Here is a 15,929-nt window from a genome sequence, read left to right as displayed (position 1 = left end):
ATTATGTACACACCCCCCCAAAAAAGAAAGAGAAAAGCACGGAAGGAAAGGAGGAAGTGGGGAGGGAGAGAAACATAAAAGCAAGGAAGTAAGGAAGCAGAGAGAGAAAAAGGCAGGGTAGAGGGAGAGAATGAGCAACTGCATATCTAGGCTAGTGATTGAGTGGGAATTACAGTATTGCTTCTATTGTTATAAACACAAGGAATAAGCACGAGACTCAGCTGCGACCCTGGATCATGATTGGATACATGATGAGTACAAATACCCTTCCCGTTTGCTGTCCAGAGTATCTCGCTTCAGAGCTGGACCTTAGGTGTAGCTGTGTGTCCTAGGAAGCAGACTGAGTGGGCCTCCCCCGTGTCCTAGGAGAGCTGAAAGAACCTTGCTCTCAGGCAGGCTGCTTAGCTGAGGCCTGGAGGTGGCATCTTGGTCTTCAGGAAAGTCCTGGGGGAGGGGTGGGGAACAGGTGCAGCTGCTGCCAGGGAAGTGTGATATTAGGGGGAGATCAGGAGTAAAAAGTGTTTCTCTTTGTATAGAATACAGTAAATTCAGTTCCAGGAAATGAGAGGGGCACCTAAGCAGCCACAAGGCAGATTTCAGTGTGGTGTAGGCAGGTCTGAACCACTGTGCCTGTCCCAGGTGGCAAAGTAGTAGACCCTAGAATCATTTTCATTTAGATTTTGCACTATCAATTTCGAGCTCCTCATGATTGCATAGCTATCCAACTTCCCTGGACTGACTCCTGAATCCAACATAACCCTGGCGTTGTAGGTGTCACAGTACAGAAGATGCTGTGGGGCCTTCCCCTCCTGGTGGAGGTACCAGTGGATGTATAAGGTATTTTCTCCAGGAAGATCACAAGTGATTACAGCAGATGACCCAGTTGTCCCAGTGACTGACTTCATTCTCCCTTCCAAGTTGGAAGATATCTGACTGGCTGCGATGGGAACAACGGAAAATATAATGAGGCATTCCTTAGTATGGCATTCCTTGCAAAAGAAGAAAACAAAACCTGTGAGCCTCTCTGTAGGCAGCACACTCACCAGGAGGCAGGAAAGCTAGAAGCAGGGCTAGTGCCCACCCATGCCTTCCTATCTGGGGCCTTGGAAGGAAAGGGGCCAGGGAAGTGATCCCTAGCACAGTGAGGGGAGCAGGTCTTCCTGAGCCACAAGCAGAGGGAAGTGACTGAGGATGTGTCTTAGGGGACTCCCAAGCCTTCCTCCCAGAAGGGGTGGTGCCTGGGAGGACCTGCAGAGGAGCTCCTGCCTCTCTGTTCAGGCCCGTTCTCCAGCGCCCTCCTGTGGCAGCTGAGAGCAGGTCCTCTGCAGAAGAGAGCCAGGAAAGGAGAGCTCAGGCCTGCAGTGGAGGGAGTGCAGACCTTGGGGAAGCGAGTTCTGGAGTTAGCAGGCCCAGCCCTTGGAGGGGGCAGTGCACAGCAGGCTCACACCCTGCACTATTGCTTTTTGGCAGGTAAGGCCGCTGCCAAGGACTCATTCTGCCAGGAAGCTTCTGATTAGGGACCTGAACCACCTTCTTTTCGGAATCTGCAAGGAAACAGGATGCAGCACCCAAGGCTACTCTGCTTTATTAACAGGACTGAGGGTGAGGTATGTTGGTGGGTCTTGGACTCTTCTCTAAATTAAATGGGTGTGCGGACGGAGGGTTGGAGAGGGGGGTGCATGGGACCTTGTGGGTGTGGTCTCTTTATAGTATTAGAGGATTTTTATGCATTGAAGTACGAATGTGAGTTTTTTGTTTTTTTTAAGTAGTACAGGATGACGTGTCGTGCAATATTTGGAACATACTTAAACTAAAAACTTGGTATTTATCTGAACTTCCACATTTCCGGGGTACTCGATGCTTTATTTGGCAGCCCTACCCTCAGAGCTCAGACTGCTATCTGCAGGGCACCTGGTTTCTCAGATGGAGATCTAGGCAACAAAACGAGTCCAGTAAAACAATCGTGAAAATCCAGTAGTGCACACAGATTTTCACCTCCTCTGTAACAAATATGTTTAGACACATGTTTAAAATATGCAGAATAAGATGCAGAACTGTGTCCCTCTCGTTTGTTGTGTTGGCCTATCTCAGAGAATTCATGTTACTGCTGTCATCCCAGCTGGGAATGGGAAAGGCACGCGGCTCCAGGTGGTGTCCATCTGCCTCTGGGCCACACGTGCAGGACATTAGGCTGCCGCAGGAGCAGCTCAATGCTGAGTTCTCAGAGACCTTGTAGAGGAGGGAAGCGTGCCTGCCTTGGAGCTTGACAAAACCTTTCTGGACAGAGTGTCATGGTTTATAAATGAGAAGGGAGAGAACTGAAATCACGCTAGAATGCACAGAAAATTCTTAAAACAAAAATATGATGAGAGAAACTTTATCAGAATGTGAAAAGAACTCTAAAGCTACAGTGCTGAAGAGGGGGCAGTGCTGGAACTACAGTGAAAAGGTTCATAGAACACAGTGGAAAATGCAGGAAGAGAGCCATGTGTATGTAATATTTTACCACGTGATAAAATGATACGTTAATATCTACAAGGAAATAGTCAATTATTTAATAAGTCCTCTTTTGGGTATTGACTTCCATGTGGAAACTAACATTCTTGAATTTCTATCTTACCAGTTACAGTGATGCAGTTGTAAATTAAAAAATCATTAGACTTAAAGAATGATGAAATGCACAGAATTCTAGGTGAGACTGGCCTCTCTAAGCTTGACATCAAAATAGAGACCATATTAAAATTGATGGCTTGTATTGTTTTATTGTCTGAAAGTTCAATTCAACAAAAGGTGCCAAATACAAATAATAACCAATGAGGAAAAATATTGTCAACACATTTGATAAAGGGTCAGTGTCTTTAAAATGGTTTGTATTAGTTGTTATGAACCAATAAGAAAATATGAATCCCCCAAAGAAGAATAGGCAGAGTATGACAAGACAATTCACAGAAGAAGAACTCTAAATGACCTTTGAAGGTGTGTAATAATGCTAGGACTGCTAGAGATGAGGGAATACTAATTGAATTAACAAATCTCATTTTTGAAACCACAGAGCTTGCATTGCAATCATTATCATATTATAGTATATGACTTAGGGAACGTCAGTTAACCCTGAATTTCTGTATGACATTCAATGGTACTTTCATTCCTGAATGAAGTTTCTATGTAGATTAAATAAAATATGCATATCATGTGCTTAGCTCATTAATTACCAGAATGTCAGTACTCATATTTACCATCAGTAGTAGTATTCTTAAGGTTTTTGAGACATAGTCTTACTCCGTTGCCCAAGCTGGAGTGCAGTAATGTGATGTTAACTCACTGACACGTCCACCTTCCAGGCTCAACAGATTCTCCTGCCTCAGCATCCAAAATGGATGGGATTACATGTATGTGTCACTACAGCTGGCTAATTCTTTTTACTTTTAGTAGAGACGGGGTTTCACCACTTTGGCTAAGCTGGTCTCAATCTCCTGGCCTCAAGTAATCTTAATACTCGACTACCGCAATGGTGGAATTCCAGGCATAAGCCACCAGGCCTGGCCAGTATTCATATTATCAATGTAGTAATTATTGTATAAAAATCCTGATAGATCAATCATGCCATCATTAAGTAATCAATGCATAAAAACATTCAAATAGTTGATAAGGACTTCTTTATGCAAACTTAGGAAGTATGTGCACCTTTAGAAGGAAAACAATCCAGACACAGGAAAATAAAAGATTGTTTAAAATGTATAAAAACCCAATATAAGAATGAAAATATAAATATGGCATTGAAAAAGAAACAATACATACAGCACTATGACAAAGTGAAAAAGTTCAAGTGAACTGATGAAAGTATTTTTACCTATAGGGTCAGGGAGAAAAGGAAGGAGAAATCTAGCATGGAAGCTAAAAGCTTCAAATGCATCATCTTTTAAAATTTTGACTTCAGTTCCATGTAACCGTTTTATGTATACAAGCCAAGTATGAAACAACATAATACTTCAAATACCTAAAATATAAAAATGAAACTGAACAATTACACTAGCCATATCAATGTTGGCATGAACAAATAGAGAAAAAATATTTCAGTGATTTTGTGGAAAAAGTATTCTGATTATGTACTCCCACCCCAAAAAAACAAAAAAGGAAGGAAAGAAGGAAAAAAAGGAAGGAGAATCGATGGAAGGAAGGAAGGGAACGAGGCAGGAAGGAAAGGAGGAAGGAGGGAGGGAGAGAGAAATAATAAAAGCAAGCGAGGAAGTAAGAAAGGAGAGAGAGAAGACGTCAGGGCAGAGGGAGAGAATGTGCAACTGCATATCTAGGCTAGTGATTGGGAATTACAGTATTGCTTCTGTTGTTATAAACATAAGGAATAAGCACCAATCTCAGCTGCGATCCCTGGATCATGATTGGATACATGATGAGTATAAATACCCTTCCCATTTGCTGTCCAAAGTACACCCTAAGTGTACATGTGTGTCCTAGGAAGCAGAGTGAGTGGACATTCCCTGTGTCCTAGGAGAGCTGAGAGAACCTTGCTCTCAGGCAGGCTGCTTAGCTGAGGCCTGGAGATGGCAGCTTGGTCTTCAGGAAAGTCCTGGGGGACGGGTGGGGAACAGGTGCAGCTGCTGCCAGGGAGTGTGATATTAGGGGGAAGTCAGGAGTAAAGCTGTGTTTCTCTTTGTACAGATTACAGTAAATTTGGTGGCAGGCAATGAGAGGGGGCAGCTCTATGTTGTGTACCACAAGCAGCCACAAGGCAGGTTTTCACTGTGGTGTAGGCAGATCTGAATCACTGTGCGTGTCCCAGGTGGCACAATAATAGACCCCAGAATCATTTTCATTTATATTTTGCACTATCAATTTCGAGCTCCTCATGATTGCATAGCTATCCATCTTTCCTGGACTGATACCTGAATCCAACATAACCCTGGAGTTGTAGGTGTCACAGTACAGAAGACGCTGTGGGGCCTTCCCCTCCTGGTGGAGGTACCAGTGGATGTGTCTGGTATTTTCTCCAGGAAGATCACAGGTGATTACAGCAGATGACCCTGTTGTCCCAGTGACTGTCTTCATTCTCCCTTCCAAGTTGGAAGATATCGGATTGGCTGCAATTGGAACAACACAAAACATAATGAGGGATTCCTTAGTATGGCACTCCTTGCTAAAGAAGAAAACAAAACAAAACCCATGAGCCTCTCCATAGGCAGCACACACACCAGGAGGCAGGAAAGCTAGAAGCAGGGCTAGGGCCCACCCCATGCCTTCCTGTCTGGGTTCTTGGAAGGAAAGGGACCAGATGAAGAGGCGCACAAGACCTCAAAACTCAGGTCCCACTCAACAAGGAAGTGAAAACTCAGATCCCTAGCACAGAAGGCAGTCGGGGAGCTGGTCTTCCTGAGTCACAGGTAGAGAGAACTGACTAATGATCTGTCTTAGGGGACTCCCAAGCCTTCCTCCCGGAAGGGGTGGTGCCTGGGAGGACCTGTAGAGGAGCTCCTGTCTCGTACCTCAGGCCCGTTCTCCCGCGCCCTCCTGTGGCAGCTGAGAGCAGGACCACTGCAGAAGAGAGCCAGGGGCATGGAGAGCTGAGTCCTGCAGCAAAGGGAGTGCAGATGTGAGGGAAGCCGACCCTGAAGCCTGCTGGCCAGGGCCCTTGGGATGGAGTATTCCCACAGTGGGCTCACACCCTGCCCTTCAGAGTTTCAGCAGGTAAGGCCGCTGCCAGGGTCTCTCCTGCCAGAAGCTTCTGATTAGGGTCTTGAATCACCTTCCTTTTCATGTTTGCAAGTCCCTTTGAGGCAATACCCAGGGCCCTCTGAGAAGACTTGAATCTGCTTTATTAACCAGACTAAGGGTTAGGCATGCTGGTTTGTCTTGGACTCTACTCAAAGGTAAGAGTCCAGTGGTTTTGTTAGGGTTGGCATGTGATCTGTTTGTTCAAGGATTTCTATTTGTCCTCAAATAAAAGGTCCCCTCAAGTCGAAATTTGACATTGCAAGAAAGATAGTTCAAGGTGCAGTGCCTTGCAATCCTTGAAACATACTTTAAATGAAACTTATTTATCATTTATCTGAACTTCAAATTTACCTGGGCATCAGATATTTGGCAGCCCTAGCCTCCGAAAGCAAACCGATGTCTGCTACTTTCCTGGATTGAAAGACGGCTTAATAGCTGGTGAAACAAGTAAAGTAAAGGGATCTTAAAATAAAGTCATGCTTTTCTGCTCTTGTGTCAGTGTGCTGAGAATGATGGTTTCCAGGTTCATCCATGTCCCTACAAAGGACACGAATGCATCGTTTTTGATGGCTGCATAATATTTCATGTTGTATATGTGCCACATTTTCCCTGTCCAGTCTGTCATCGATGGGCATTTTGGTTGGTTCCAGGTCTTTGCTGTTGTAAACTGTGCTGCAATGAACATTCGTGTGTACGTGTCCTTATAGTAGAACGATTTATAATCATTTGGATATATACCCAGTAATGGGATTGCTAGGTCCTTGGAATTTTTATTTCTAGGTCTTTGAGGAATCGGTTCTCACTCATAGGTGGGTGTTGAACAATGAGAACACATGGACACAGGGAGGGGAGCATCACACACTGGGGTCAGTTGGGGGGGAATGGGGGAGGGACAGTGGGGGGTGAGGAGTTGGGGAGAGATAGCATGGGGAGAAATGCCAGATATAGGTGAAGGGGAGGAAGGCAGCAAATCACGCTGCCACATGTGTATCTATGCAACAATCTTGCATGTTCTTCACATGTACCCCAAAATATAAATGCAATTTAAAAAATTAAACAAAAAATAAAGTCATGCACATATAGATTTTCACCTAGTGTTTTTTTATTTTTATTGCATTTTAGGTTTTGGGGTACATGTGAAGAACATGCAAGATAGTTGCATAGGTACACACGTGGCAGTGTGATTTGATGCCTTCCTCCCCTTCACCTATATCTGGCATTTCTCCCCATGCTATCTCTCCCCAACTCCTCACCCCCCCGGCCCTCCCCCATTTCCCCCCAACTGACCCCAGTGTGTAGTGCTCTCCTCCCTGTGTCCATGTGTTCTCATCGTTCAACACCCACCTGTGAGTGAGAACATGCAGTGTTTGATTTTCTGTTCTTGTGTCAGTTTGCTGAGAATGATGGTTTCCAGGTTCATCCATGTCCCTACAAAGGACACGAACCTTTGTAGTTGATGGCTGCATAATATTCCATGCCGTATATGTGCCACATTTTCCCTGTCCTGTCTATCATCGATGGGCATTTGGGTTGGTTCCAGGTCTTTGCTATTGTAAACAGTGCTGCAGTGAACATTCGTGTGCATGTGTCCTTATAGTAGAACGATTTATAATCGTTTGGATATATACCCAGTAATGGGATTGCTGGGTCAAATGGAATTTCTATGTCTAGGTCCTTGAGGAATCGCCACACTGTATTCCACAATGGTTGAACTAATTTTCACACCCACCAACAGTGTAAAAGTGTTCCTATTTCTCCACATCCTCTCCAGCATCTGTTGTCTCTAGATTTTTTAATGATCGTCATTCTAACTGGCATGAGATGGTATCTCAATGTAGTTTTGGTTTGCATTTCTCTAATGACCAGTGATGATGAGCATTTTTTCATATGTTTGTTGGCCTCACGTGTGTCTTCTTTTGTAAAGTGTCTGTTCATATCCTTCGCCCACTTTTGAATGGGCTTGTTTTTTTCTTGTAAATCTGTTTTAGTTCTTTGTAAATACTGGATATCAGCCCTTTGTCAGATGGGTAGACTGCAAAAATTTTTTCCCATACTGTTGGTTGCCGATTCACTCTAATGACTGTTTCTTTTGCCATGCAGAAGCTGTGGAGTTTGATTAGGTCCCATTTGTCTATTTTGGCTTTTGTTGCCAATGCTTTTGGTGTTTTGGTCATGAAGTCCTTGCCTACGCCTATGTCCTGAATGGTTTTGCCTAGGTTTTCTCCTAGGGTCTTTATGGTGTTAGGTCTTATGTTTAAGTCTTTAATCCATCTGGAGTTAATTTTAGTGTAAGGTGTAGCAAGGAATCCAGTTTCTGCTTTCTGCACATGGCTAGCCAGTTTTCCCAACACCATTTATTAAACAGGGACTCCTTTCCCTATCGTTTTTTTTGTCAGATTTGTCAAAGATCGGATGGTTGTGGATTTGTTGTGTTGCCTCCTAGGCCTCTGTTCTGTGCCATTGGTCTATATCTCTGTTTTGGTACCAGTACCATGCTGTTTTGATTACTGTAGCCTTGTAGTATAGTTTGAAGTCCAGTAGTGTGATGCCTCCCGCTTTGTTCTTTTTGCTTAGAATTGACTTGGCTATGCGGGCTCTCTTTTGGTTTCATATGAAGTTTAAGGTGTTTTTTTCCTGTTGTTTGAAGAAGGTCATCAGTAGCTTCATGGGGATAGTGTTGAATCTGTAAATTACTTTGGGCAGTATAGCCATTTTCACGATATTGATTCTTCCTAAGCATGAACATGGAATGTTTCTCTGTTTCTGTCCTTTCTTATTTCGTTGAGCAGTGGTTTGAAGTTCTCCTTGAAGAGGTCCTTTATGTTCCTTGTTAGTTGTATTCCTAGGTATTTTATTCTCTTTGTAGCAACTGTGAATGGCAGTTCATTCTTGATTTGGCTCTCTTTAAGTCTGTTATTGGTGTATAGGAATGCTTGTGATTTTTGCACATTGATTTTGTATCCTGAGACTTTGCTGAAGTTGCTTATCAGTTTCAGGAGATTTTGGGTTGAGGCAATGGGGTCTTCTAGATATACAATCATGTCGTCTGCAAATAGAGACAATGTGACTTCCTCCTTTCCTATTTGAATACCCTTAATTTCTTTTTCTTGCCTGATTGCTCTGGCTAGAACTTCCAGTACTATATTGAATAGAAGTGGTGAGAGAGGGCATCCTAGTCTAGTGCCAGATTTCAAAGGGAATGCTTCCACTTTTTGCCCATTCAGTATGACATTGGCTGTTGGTTTGTCATAAATAGCTTTTATGATTTTGAAATAGGTTCTGTCAATACCTAGTTTTTTGAGGGTTTTTAGCATAAAAGCCTGTTGAATTTTGTCGAAGGCCTTCTCTGCATCAATTGAGAGAATCATGTGATTTTTGCCTTTGGTTCTGTTTATGTGGTGAATTGCGTTTATAGACTTGTGTATGTTGAACCAGCCTTGCCTACCTGGGATGAAGCCTACTTGATCATGGTGAATAAGCTTTTTGATGTGCTGTTGCAATCAGCTTGCCAGTATTTTATTGAAGATTTTTGCGTCAATGTTCATCATGGATATTGGCCTGAAGTTTTCTTTTCTTGTTGAGTCTCTGCCGGGTTTTGGTATCAGGATGATGTTGGCCTCATAAAATGATTTGGGAAGGATTCCTCTTTTTGTATTGTTTGGAATAGTTTCAGAAGGAATGGAACCAGCTCCTCTTTGTATGTCTGGTAGAATTCAGATGTGAAACCACCTGGACCTGGGCTTTTTTTGGGTAGTAGGCTATTAATTGCTGACTCAACTTCAGCCCTTGTTATTGGTCTATTCAGGGTTTTGACTTCTTCCTGGTTTAGGCTTGGGAGGATGCAAGTGTCCAGGAATTTATCCATTTCTTCCAGGTTTACTAGTTTATTTGCATAGAGTTGTTTGTAATAATCTCTGATGACGGTTTGAATTTCTGTGGAATCTGTGGTGATATTCCCTTTATCGTTTTTTATTGCATCTATTTGGTTATTCTCTTTTTTCTTTTTTATTAATCTGGCTAGTGGTCTATTTTGTTGATCTTTTTGAAAAACCAGCTCCTGGATTTATTGATTTTCTGAAGGGTTTTTTGTGTCTCTATCTACTTCAGTTCTCCTCTGATCTTAGTTATTTCTTGTCTTCTGCTAGGGTTTGAGTTTTTTTTATCTTGCTCCCCTAGCTCTTTCAATTTTGCTGATAGGGTGTTGATTTTAGATCTCTCCTTGCTTCTCATGTGGGCATTTATTGCTATATATTTTCCTCTAGTGACTGCTTTAAATGTGTCTCAGAGATTCTGGTATGCTGTGTCTTTGTTCTCGTTGGTTTCGAAGAACATCTTTATTTCTGCCTTCATTTCATTGTTTATCTAGTCAACATTCAAGAGCAAGTTCAGTTTCCATGAAGCTGGGTGATTCTGAGTTAGTTTCTGCATTCTCAGTTCTAACTTAATTGCACTGTGGTCTGAGAGACTGACTGTTATGATTTCCATTCTTTTGCATTTGCTGAGGAGTGATTTGCTTCCAAATACATGGTCAGTTTTGGAGTAGGTGTGATGTGGTGCTGAGAAGAATGTATATTCTGTGGATTTGGGGTGGAGAGTTTTACAAATGTCTATTAGGTTTGCTTGTTCCTGGTCTGAGTTCAAGTCCTGTATATCCTTGTTAATTTTCTGTCTTGTTGATCTGTCTAATATTGACAATGAGTTGCTAAAATCTCCCACTATTATTGTGTGGGAGCCTAAGTCTCTTTGTAAGTCATTAACAACTTGCCTTATGTATCGGGGTGCTCCTGTATTGGGTGCATATATATTTAGGATCATTAGCTCTTCTTGTTGCATTGATCCTTTTACCATTTTGTAATGTCCTTCTTTGTCTCTTTTGATCTTTGCTACTTTAAAGTCTATTTTATCAGAAACAAGAATTGCAACTCCTGCTTTTTTTTCTCTCTGTTTGCTTGGTAAATCTTCCTCCATCCCTTTATTTTGAGCTTTTGTGTATCCATGCATGTGAGATGGGTTTCCTGGATACAGCATACCGATGGTTTTGGCTTTTTATCCAATTTGCCAGTCTGTGTCTTTTGATTGGGGCATTTAGTCAATTTACATTTAGGGTTAATATTGTTATATGTGAATTTGATACTGCCATTTTGATGCTAGCTGGCTGTTTTGCCCATTAGTTGATGCAGATTCTTGATTGTGTTGATGCTCTTTACCATTTGGTATGTTTTTGGAGTGCCTGGTACTGGTTGTTCCTTTATATGTGTACAGCCTCTTTCAGGAGCTCCTGTAAAGCAAGCCTGGTGGTGATGAAATCTCTGAGTACTTGCTTGTTCCCAAAGGATTTTATTTTTCCTTCACTTATGAAGCTTAGTTTGGCTGGATAGGAGATTCTGGGTTGAAAATTCTTTTCTTTAAGGATGTTGAATATTGGCCCCCACTCTCTTCTGGCTTGTAGGGTTTCTGCTGAGAGATCTGCTGTGAGTCTGATGGGCTTCCGTTTGTGAGTAACCCGACCTTTCTCTCTGGCTGCCCTTAGCATTTTCTCCTTCATTTCAACCCTGGTGAATCTGACGATTATGTGCCTTGGGGTTGCTCTTCTTGAGGAATATCTTTGTGGTGTTCTCTGTATTCCCTGGACTTGAATATTGGCCTGCCTTGCTAGGTTGTGGAAGTTTTCCTGGATACTATCCTGAAGAGTATTTTCCAGCTTAGATTCATTCTCTTCGTCACATTCAGGTACACCTATCAAACGTAGATTAGGTCTTTTCACATAGTCCCACATTTCTTGGAGATTTTGTTCATTCCTTTTTACCCTTTTTTCTCTATTCTTGCCTTCTCGTTGTATTTCATTGAGTTGATCTTCGACCTCTGATATCCTTTCTTCTGCTTGGTCAATTTGACTGTGGAAACTTGTGCATGCTTCGCAAAGTTCTCGTGTTGTGTTTTTCAGCTCCATCAATTCACTTATATTCCTCTCTACATTGTCCATTCTCATTAGCATTTCGTCAAATCTTTTTTCAATGTTCTTAGTTTCTTTGCGTTGGGTTAGAACATGTTCTTTTAGCTCAAAGAAGTTTCTTATTACCCACCTTCTGAAGTCTGATTCTGTCATTTCATCACACTCGTTCTCCATCCAACCTTGTTCCCTTGCTGGTGAGGAGTTGTGATCCCTTGTGGGAGGAGAGGTGTTCTGGTTTTGGGTGTTTTCATCCTTTTTGCGCTGGTTTCTTCCCATCTTTGTGGATTTATCCACCTGCTGTCTTTGTAGTTGCTGACTTTCACATTGGGTCTCTGGGTGAACTTCCAGTTTGTGGATGATGAAGTTATTTCTGTTTCTTAGTTTTCCTTCTAACAGTTTGGCCCCTCTGCTGTAGGACTGCTGAGGTCCACTCCAGGCCCTGCTTGCCTGGGGATCACCTGCAGCAGTTGTAGAACAGTACGGGTTGCTACCAGTTTCTTCTGATATCTTTGTTCCAGAAGTATACCCACCAAATGTCAGTGTGTTCTCTCCTTTATGAGGTGACTCTTTGGACCTACGGGGGTCAGGAAGGTGCTTGAGGAGACAGTCTGTCCTTTATTGGAGCTCAAGTGCTGAGCTGTGAACACTGTTGTTCATTCAGAGTTGCTGGGCAGGTACGTTTAGGTCTGCTGCAGCAGAACACATAAACTCCTTTTTTTCCCAGGTGCTGTGTCCCAGGGAGTTAGGGCTTTATTTATGAGTTTCCCTTGTGCTGCTGCCTTTTCTTTCTTTCTTTTTTTTTTTTCAGGGCTGCCCTGCCCAGCGAGGAGGCAGTCTAGTCACTGTCTGCCTGCCGAGACTTTGCTGAGCTACCGTGTGATCTTCCCTGCAGTCCTGTTTGTATGGGTGTAGTTAGAACTGCCTGGGCAATGGTGGCCCACCTCTGTAATGATGGACTCTCTCTGTAATGGCAGGTTGCCTCGGCAACGGTGGGTTGCCTTGGCAATGGCAGGCTGCCTCAGCGATGGTGGACTACCTCCATAGTGGTGGAGTGTCTCTGTAATGGCGGATGCCCCTCCCCCACAGAGCTGGACCATCCTGGGTTCAGCTGTGCTTGCTGTGAAACTCTCAACCCAGAGCATTTTCAATTGCTGTTTTTTTTGTTTTTGTTTTTTGTTTGTTTGTTTTTGTGCAGGTGGCTCCAGCTGAGTCTGATCACCTGACTCCCTGAATCAGAGTTCTGTTTTTTTTTTTTTTTTTTTTTTTAATTGAATGGTCGACTCTCTCCCAGGTGTTCCAGTCGCCTGTTTTAGGTGCCGGGATCTGTGTAATTTCCCTTGTGATGACTCACTGCACCAGCTGAAACAGCGGCGCTGAGATTCGTGGCAGTTTTTTTGCTCCGGAATCTCCTGGCCTGGCTCCCCATTTCAGTTCCTTTATAAATCAGATGAATGGGCGATCTGCCTTCCCTGGTCTCCAATTGCCAGCTAAAAGGGCACCTGGACAGTGTGTTTTGTACGGAGAACAGCTGCGCTGGCCAAAACAGACACGCTGGCCAAAACAGCTGCGCCAGCGACCCATGGGTCTCCGGCTGGAAATCTCCTGGTCTGTGGGCAATAAAAATCTGTCTTGAAATGCGGCATCCACTCACCCTCTGCGCTTTCACTGGGAGCTGCAATCCTGAGCTGTTCCTAGTCGGCCATCTTGGGTCCTATCTCACCTAGTGTTTTAATAAATGTTTGCATATATCTTTAAAATACTCATGATAAGGTTTAGAACAGCGTCCTCTTGGTCTTTGTTTTGGCTTCCCCTGGTATCTCATTTTCTGCTGTCTTCACAGCTGGGGAAAAGGAAAGATGGTGCCTCCAGGTGATCGCTCTTTTCCTCAGGACCACATGTGCAGGACATGGGGAAACACATACTGTTGAATTGCTTTCTTACCACTTACACATAGAGGTTTAGGTGTAATAAAACTGAAAAAAAAAAAAAAAAAAAACATTAACGCTTAATGTTAATGAATTGCATATAAATCGCAATTTAGAGAAGCAAGATTGGCTTCTCTAAGCCTGATATCCAAAGTAGTGACCATAAGGAAAAATTGGCACGTTTAGCTAAAAGATATATTTAAACTTGTATTAACTAAAAGGGGCTGAAAATAAATAACAGCAAATACTGGGAAATCTTTTCAACATGTTTGATGAAAGGTTAATGTCTCTAAAATGGTTAATAAGCCTTCTTTCAAACCAATGTGACAAATTAATCCTTCATTAGAAGAAAGGGCAAGGAGTATGAAAAAGCAACTCATAGAAGACACTATATAAGTGACCAATAAACCTGTGAAATAGTGCACCCCTCATTAGAAATAAGAAAATGCAAATTTAACTTACAAAGCCTCCTTATATTTTGAACCCAAGCGTTAAGAGTTGAAATCTCTACCACTTTAAATGCTGTGACATGGAGAAAGTTAGTTAACTCCTTAATTTCTTAACCATGAAGTTAAGGTTTCTTAATTTCTTAATTTTAAGAAATTCCTTAGTTTCTTAAATTCATGGCACTTTGAACCCTTTTCAAGGGGATTCTTGGAAGATTAAATGAGATATTCATGTAAAGTACTTAGTATATTAACTTCCAGGGAATAAGTGGCTTTCCACAATGTTTATTATTATTTATTATTATGAATAATACAGTAATTATTGCATAATTCCAGATAGATTAATGACACAAATATTAGATATTAAATAAAAGTGTTAAAAGAAATAATATGGATTTGTTTTAGTATAATCTTGAAATGTAGGCATCTTTTAAAGTAAATCATGAAACCCAGAAGCCAGAAAATAAGTTTGATTAAAATGTATAAAAACTGAATACCTCAGAACAAAAATATAAACATGAATTTCAAATAGAAATAATATATACTACACGTATGGTGAACAAAATATTTATATTTTTAAAATTAAAGGCTTCTGAATAAATAAGAAAAACTGAAAAAAATTCAACAGGAATAATAAAAATATTGTTACATGTATAGGGTGAGGAAGAGAAGAGGGAAGAGAAATCCAGGATGGAAGCTAAAAATCTCTAAATGCATCTTGTTTTATAATTACAACTTCAGATCTATGTAAATGTTTTATATATATAAAACAAGAACAAAATCAATTTCAGAAGTATGATAATAGACACTAAAAATTGAAGTTAGCTATGTATCAAAGCTGGAATAAATATATAGATAAGTACTATTTCAAAAGATTTTTTAAAAGAATGTTTTCTGTGTGGTTTATTTTTATTTTTTTATTGCATTTTAGGTTTTGGGGTACATGTGAAGAACATGCAAGATAGTTGCATAGGTACACACATGGCAGTGTGATTTGATGCCTTCCTCCCTTTCACCTATATCTGGCATTTCTCCCCATGCTATCTCTCCCAACTCCCCACCCCCCACTGTCCCTCCCCTATTTCCCCTCAGCAGACCCCAGTGTGTGATGCTGCGCTCCCTGTGTCCATGTGTTCTCATTGTTCAACACCCACCTGTGAGTGAGAACATGTGGTGTTTGATTTTCTGTTCTTGTGTCAGTTTGCTGAGAATGATGGTTTCCAGATTCATCCATGTCCCTACAAAGGACATGAACTCATCGTTGTTGATGGCTGCATAGTATTCCATGGTGTATATGTGCCACATTTTCCCTGTCCCATCTATCATCGATGGGCATTTGGGTTGGTTCCAGGTCTTTGCTATTGTAAACAGTGCTGCAATGAACATTCGTGTGCATGTGTTCTTATAGTAGAATGACTTACAATTATTTGGATATATACCCAGAAATGGGGTTGCTGGGTCAAATGGAATTTCTATGCCTAGGTCCTTGAGGAATCGCCACACTGTATTCCACAATGGTTGAACTAATTTACACTCCCACCAACAGTGCAAAAGTGTTCCTATTTCGCCACATCCTCTCCAGCATCTGTTGTCTCCAGATTTTTTAATGATCGTCATTCTAACTGGTATGAGATGGCATCTCAATGTAGTTTTGATTTGCATTTCTCTAATGACCAGTGATGATGAGCAATTTTTCATACTTTTGTTGGCCTCATGTATGTCTTCTTTTGTAAAGTGTCTGTTCATATCTTTGCCCACTTTTGAATGGGCTTGTTTGTTTTCTTCTTGTAAATCTGTTTTAGTTCTTTGTAAATTCTGGATATCAGCCCTTTGTCAGATGGGTAGATTGCAAAAATTTTTTCCCATTCTCTTGGTTGC

At 41.8% G+C, this 15,929-nt stretch overlaps 1 protein-coding gene across 1 annotated transcript; it reads right to left on the bottom strand.

Annotated features, from left to right (window-relative positions):
- Positions 1-580: 580 nt before the first annotated feature.
- Positions 581-13,323, bottom strand: LOC116546761. Its single transcript, XM_032272930.1, has 5 exons — positions 13,200-13,323; positions 4,902-5,096; positions 1,446-1,544; positions 1,044-1,349; positions 581-937 (listed from the first exon to the last, which is right to left on the bottom strand). Exons 1-5 carry the CDS (start codon positions 13,321-13,323, stop codon positions 597-599), a joined length of 1,065 nt encoding a protein of 354 aa, XP_032128821.1. The 3' UTR covers positions 581-596.
- Between the last annotated feature and the right edge of the window lie 2,606 nt (positions 13,324-15,929).

The sequence above is a fragment of the Sapajus apella genome, unplaced genomic scaffold (assembly GCF_009761245.1).
Source record: "Sapajus apella isolate SASKATOON/1434 unplaced genomic scaffold, GSC_monkey_1.0 scaffold1357, whole genome shotgun sequence".
In the NCBI taxonomy this organism is placed as follows: Eukaryota; Metazoa; Chordata; class Mammalia; order Primates; family Cebidae; genus Sapajus; species Sapajus apella.
Note: the sequence above shows the minus strand (reverse complement) of the source record. Positions and strands in the feature narration are given on the sequence as shown.

Bases quoted from the DNA above. Each gene is read 5' to 3' on its own strand.
- LOC116546761 (XM_032272930.1), bottom strand. From the start codon at position 13,323: ATGCCGCATTTCAAGACAGATTTTTATTGCCCACAGACCAGGAGATTT. The intron at 5,097-13,199 runs GTACAAAACACA...TTCCAATTGCAG, and splicing joins GGCCAGCGCAGCTGTTCTCC to CCAATCCGATATCTTCCAAC. The intron at 1,350-1,445 runs GTGAGCCTGCTG...TGCAGGCCTGAG, and splicing joins AAAAAGCAATAGTGCAGGGT to CTCTCCTTTCCTGGCTCTCT.